General features: G+C 54.4%; 2 protein-coding genes across 3 annotated transcripts in view; one reads left to right on the top strand and one right to left on the bottom strand.

Annotated features, from left to right (window-relative positions):
• Nucleotides 1-5,635, bottom strand: part of LOC101987384 (endothelin-converting enzyme 2) — a 36,845-nt gene that overhangs the window by 25,627 nt on the left and 5,583 nt on the right. Inside the window, exons 2-3 of one of the 2 annotated variants that reach the window (XM_005368949.2) lie at nucleotides 3,516-3,799; nucleotides 2,694-3,054 (exon numbers count right to left, since the gene is read on the bottom strand). In XM_005368949.2, the coding sequence (XP_005369006.2) occupies nucleotides 2,767-3,054; nucleotides 3,516-3,799 (572 nt within the window). In that variant the 3' untranslated portion in view covers nucleotides 2,694-2,766. Of the gene's footprint in view, nucleotides 1-2,693; nucleotides 3,055-3,515; nucleotides 3,800-5,635 lie in introns of those variants that run through there. The other variant, XM_005368945.2, reaches the window with a different exon arrangement.
• On the top strand, nucleotides 7-2,154 carry Camk2n2 (calcium/calmodulin dependent protein kinase II inhibitor 2). The gene is made up of 2 exons (XM_005368950.2): nucleotides 7-352; nucleotides 1,125-2,154. The coding sequence occupies exons 1-2, from the start codon at nucleotides 184-186 to the stop codon at nucleotides 1,193-1,195; spliced, it is 240 nt and encodes a 79-aa protein (XP_005369007.1). The 5' UTR covers nucleotides 7-183; the 3' UTR covers nucleotides 1,196-2,154.

Raw genomic sequence — 5,635 nt, 5'->3', positions numbered from 1 at the left:
CGCCGCCGCCTGCCCAGCGGCCCGGGAGGCGGAGGCGCGGGGGAGGAGGCCCCGCTCGGCTCCGCAGTCCCGGATGCTGTATGACTTCATCCTTCCGCCGGCTCCCCTGCTGAGCTAGGGCCGGTCCGGCAGCTAGCCTCTGCCCGTGCCCCGCCGCAGTCCCTAGCCCGCCCGGTGCCCGCCATGTCCGAGATCCTACCCTACGGTGAGGACAAGATGGGTCGCTTCGGCGCAGACCCCGAGGGCTCCGACCTCTCTTTCAGCTGCCGCCTGCAGGACACCAACTCCTTCTTCGCCGGCAACCAGGCCAAGCGGCCCCCCAAGCTGGGCCAGATCGGCCGAGCCAAGAGAGGTACGCGGCCCGGGCCCGGAGTCGCCGCCTGACCCAGAAACCCTTCGCCCGGCGTCCTCAGGCTGCCGTTCCCCGTCAAGTGGCAGCCGCTCTTGCCGCAGACCAGCGCAGCCAGCTGCGCACCCGCCCGGGGTGGGGAGGGTCCCTGCTGTGGAGTTGTCCCATTCTTTTCCTCTCCCGGGAATACAGTGTCCCGGATTCGAAGCTCGCCACTTCTGGAAAAAGAGCCCTGGCTCCTGGTCGAGGGGGAGGGGCCGCTTAGGGTATTTGGGGCTGCTTGGCACTGGGAACGCAGGATGGTGGGCCGATTCCTTGGGCTAAGATGAGTAGGTGGATGCTACTGGAGGGCAAGGAGGCCAAGGGTTCGGTTGTCTTGTTTGTTTGCACGGGCAGGGGACTCCGGGTGCCAGTATCAGGACGGGGATTCAGGTGGAGGAGAGGGTTACACACCAGGTGGCAGTTTCATTTGAGCCCAGTATGAGGAGGGGTCTCTGTTGAAAGGAGAAATTTCCGATCAGTTTAGATGGAGGAAGGCTCAGGTGACGGGAAGGTTCGCACTGGGAATCTTTGGAAGAGGGGTGTTCCCACACAGGGAGGAGGTTTGGGTCCCAGGTCTGGTAGCAGGTAGGGTCCGCAGAAGAGTTCGGGTGGGGAGGGCATAGGTGTTCGAGTGGTGTCGCGGGAACATAGCCAGCAGAGTAGATCTGCGCGGGCCCCACTCTCGCCGCCGCCCCCCGAGACCACGCGGCTGATGCGCTTTCTCCCTGCGCAGTGGTGATCGAGGATGACCGGATAGACGACGTGCTGAAGGGGATGGGGGAGAAGCCTCCGTCCGGAGTGTAGACGCGCCGGCTCTGGCGGCGGGCTCCGGGCCCAGCCCCGCAGCGGCCAGGAGCACGGGCCGGCGATGCGGCTGCCGGCGCACCCCCGCCCGGGCCGAGGTGCCTGCGGGCGGGGGCTGCAGGGCACGCCGCCGCCGCGGGGTCGGTGTTGCTACCGCCGCTGCCAGGCGCTCCGGAGCTGTCCGCTTCAGCACCACGGCGGCGGCGGTAGTGGTGGTGCGGACCAGCCCGGAGCCCGCCGACGCACTCATGCACTTTAGAACCTCGGGCCGCAGCTCCACCCCGCACACCGGAACCGACACAGAGACCCACGGCCCCCAGCCCGCCCCCTCCCGCACGGCTCCCCTGCCCCGCCCCTCCTCCGATCAATCTGGTCTGCAGCCCGGGCAGCTGCGGCGGCGTCGGACTGCGCGGCCAGGGAGGTTTGGCTGCATATTTGCATGAGCTTCCTACCCACCTCAGCCTAGCCCTCCGGGTCTTTCCTCGACTGTACCCCTGTCTGGCGTGACCCCAGCCTCTTTCTAAGGGACTTCCTCAGCACATTTGTATTTTTATATCCGATTCTTTGTTTACTGGCTCCTCTCATGGTTTGTGCCCTTCCCCCACAGCCTCCGCCATGCTCTTCTGCGCCTGGCAGATAGGACAGGTGTTGAGACTGGGATGGGACAAGCCCCCAACATGGTAACTAACCACATGGCCAGTCTGCCCAAACCTGACCCCAGGAGGCTCATTGGGAGACTCCTCCCTCCCAAGGTATCACCTTTTAAGGGCCCAGATCTGATTTTACCTTGGACCCCTTCATGCTATCCCTGGGAACCCAAATGGGGACTGCTCAGTACCTTTGGATGACACCTGTGGACCTGAAGATGTTTTCAACCCAGGGTTGTCCTTTGTAAAAATGTTTCTCCATCCTCAATGTAACAGGAGTGTGTGAATAAACACAGACCTCCGTGTGTGTGAGTGTGTGTGCATGTGTGTGTGCTACTTCAGTCTGCTGGGAGACAGGTGTGGACAATCTTGGGTGCAAGTTCCCAGTGGGGAAGTGTTAGCAAGTGAGCATTAGGAGGGCACCCTTGTATGAAAAGATCGTAACTATACGGCTTTCTTAAGTACACTTATAGCCTAAGCATGACAGGTCTCCAGTGTTGGGGCTGAACTGGGATCAGAAATATAAGCAATCTAAATTCAAGATCTTTAGCCTCTTAAGGATAAATTCAGATTGGATAGGAATATCCAAGGTCGGCTGGTTTGCAGAGAAACTGTGTTGAACTTTACCCCAAAGTTCAACAAAATCATAGGACACTGTATGTTGGAGGAGATGCAGGAACCCTGTAAGAAAAAAACGAAACAAAACAAAAAAACCTAGAAGCTAGACACCTGGGATTTGGGACTAAGTTGGACTCATACTGTATTGGTTGATATGGGCTCGATCCCACCAGCACTGTTTTATGCATGAGACCTCTGGGATTTGAGTATCCAGTAACCAATTCTGCAGCCCCAAGTTGGGAATTCCAGCTCCCTAGGAGTTTAATGTACAAAGGCACGGAGGGCTTGGAGACTATGCTTCCAGTCTCACAGATGAATGGCACTGAGAAAGTCTTCGTTATCTGAGTCTTGGAGGAAGCAGGGTGAGGCAGGAGGACTGGGGGGCAACAGGAGCTGGGCCCCCAGGGCCAACTGGGCCATGCTGAGCTCTCTGCCCTTCTGCATGACGTAGAAGTGGAAGTGAAAACCACTGCCATAGGTTGTGTGCCTCAGTGACCAGCCATAATGGGACTGAGCATAGTGTCTGCTCCGAAAGTGGGGACCCGCAGAAGTCATTGAGATGAACCGGCCTCCAGGAACCAGCACCCGGCTCACCTGCAAGGCAGACAGAGAAGCCATCAGTGCGGGATCATCTCCAGGTTCTCAAAGGTCAGTACCACCCACAATGACCTCCTAATCAAACCTGTCGTACAGGCTTTCTGTGAGAATAAGCTACCTTCTGCCTTTGGCTGTTCTATATAGGGCTCAATTCTGAACAGGGAGGGGGCATGGTCATGCAGGAGGTACGGCTTTCCTCTCAGCTCCTCACTCCCCAGGCCTGCGTCACCTGTCTGGAGCCTGGCTACCAGCTCTCCCCTATGTCCAGTCAGTATCCAAGCACTGGCCTATGTGAGCCTGGTCACTCCAGTCTCATCTGTTCTTCAGAAGACCATACTTTTGAAGGTGACGTGCTTCGGGTCTTACTTTCTGGTCTCTGAGATCTTCCAGGCTCTTGAAATCCAACCCCTTTCCCCAGCATCTCGGTCTCTGTCTTTGCTGTCCTGTTGTTACCTCACCTCAGTCAGCACCTGGTCCACAGTGTGGACACCTTCAGAAGAAACATTCCAGGGGTCCCGCTCCCCGGCCAGCAGGGCGTCCAGTGTACCCTTCTCGAGTACAACATCAAAGGAGTCACCAGGGAAATCCAGCGCTCGCACATCCATGGTCTCCCAGCGTAGACTGGGCACATGGGCGTAGCGAACTTGCATAGCTGCCACCACGACTGGAGAGTAATCCACACTGGTCACGTTAGGGAAGCCGCCAAGGAATAGCTCGTAGCTCAGAGCACTGTTCCCGCAGCCTGCCATGGGAAGGGGAGTGGGTAGCAAAAGGGCTGGGTTAGCTTTGGTTCTCGCGCTCTATGGTGATTTATCCATTGGCTCCGTTTTCTCTCCATTCATCCTCTGACCCAGCACCAAGTACTTAAAGCAACAGGGTAGAGAAGACTGTTGAGCTTTGGAATCACACAGACTTGGGTACCAACCATCTCTCATTCTCAGCTATGTGGATTAGGGTAAGTTGCTTCAGTACCAAGAACTTGGAATTTCCATTTGAGAAAATGACAAGAACAGTCAGTAGCTAGCCTACCCACAGATATAATACACTAAGTTTGAGAGCTAAAATCATCTGTGGAGTTGCCGGGGGAGCTTGGAACTCAAATGTGGATTCTACTTTCCTAGTTACAAAGTCACAGAAAAGCATGTGAATCTCGGGGCTCCAGTTTCCTCGAATTCAGAATGTGTAAAATAGTGGCATCATGAGGACCGTATTATTATTATTACCCTAATGATATCTCTAACCTTTTAGAGGATCTTGGAAGATAACGACCCCTGGAAGATGTCACATTAGGGGTTATATAATCTTTTTCTGATGTCCAAGGCAGAATTAATGAACTAAGGGAAAACTAGGTAGAGACATGCAGAGAAGCTGATCCATTGTACTAAACATAAGTATGGGACACTTTTGGTCTCTGCTGCTAGAGTACCTGCTCTGAGAGGGAGCTAAATGAAGAGGCTTCTTTCCTGGCACGCACAAAGCCCTGAGTTGGATCCTCAATGACACATAAACAGAATGTAGTAGTGGATGCCTGTAAGCCCAGCAAGAGGATCACGAGACATCCTTGGCTACACCACAAACTCAAAGCTAGCCTAGGCTACATGAGATCCAGGTGTTTGTTTGTTTTGGTTAGTTTTAAGTGTGTGCTGTCCAGGAGCTTGTACCCTGACAGGAAGAACAAACGCAGTATCACAGCTCCCATATAACGCAATGACGGACAGACTAACATCACACAGGTGGGCAACTGACCCTACTTCAGGTGAGCTGCCAAGAGCTTCTGAGATACTGACAACAGCCTTTCTTCAGAAGAGTTGAGAAACAAGTAATGTCTTGGGGGGTAAAGTATGGAGCAGGAGAGTCTGGGGTAAATTTCTACAATACAGTCTCTAAGCTAGGTATATGGTGGTTCACACCTTTAATCCCAGCACTTGGGAGGCAGAGGCAGGTGGACTCTGTGAGTTGGAGGCCAGCCTGGGCTACATGGTGAGACCCCCGTCTCAAAAACAAAACCACCACCACTAACAAAAGAATGCAGGGCCAAGGAGAGGGAGATGGAGATTATGAAAGTAGATGCACAGCCCAGTCAGCAACCTGCTTTGAAAGATGCATTGATACGGAGAAACCCTGTCTCAAAAAAATCCAAAAAAAAAAGAAAAGAAAGAAAGAAAGATGCATTGGTCTCTTGCAGGTCTTCCTGTGGCCAGTGTTGGGCTGAGAATGGGGCTGGCTACATAGCAGCTCTCCGCAGGTCCCATATAAGGATCTTTCCTACGTAGGATCCAGATTGCTTTGAATCCTTATCTGTCTGTGTCCTAGAATCCCGAGATTAGGAATTCAAGGCCAGCTTCATCTACACATGAGTTCCAGGCCAGCCTCTGTTATATAACACCATGCCTCAAAAAACAAAAACAAGCTTGGCAGCACACACTTTAATCCCAGCACTGAGAAGGCACAGGCAGGCAGATCTCTGAGTTCCAGACAGGCCTGGGCTACATAGTAAAATTTGCCTTAAAAACAATAACAACAGCCGGGCGATGGTGGCGCACGCCTTTAATCCCAGCACTCGGGAGGCAGAGGCAGG

The sequence above is a fragment of the Microtus ochrogaster genome, unplaced genomic scaffold, assembly GCF_000317375.1.
Source record: "Microtus ochrogaster isolate Prairie Vole_2 unplaced genomic scaffold, MicOch1.0 UNK43, whole genome shotgun sequence".
NCBI classification, from domain to species: Eukaryota; Metazoa; Chordata; class Mammalia; order Rodentia; family Cricetidae; genus Microtus; species Microtus ochrogaster.
This window is presented reverse-complemented; position numbering and strand designations above follow the sequence as displayed.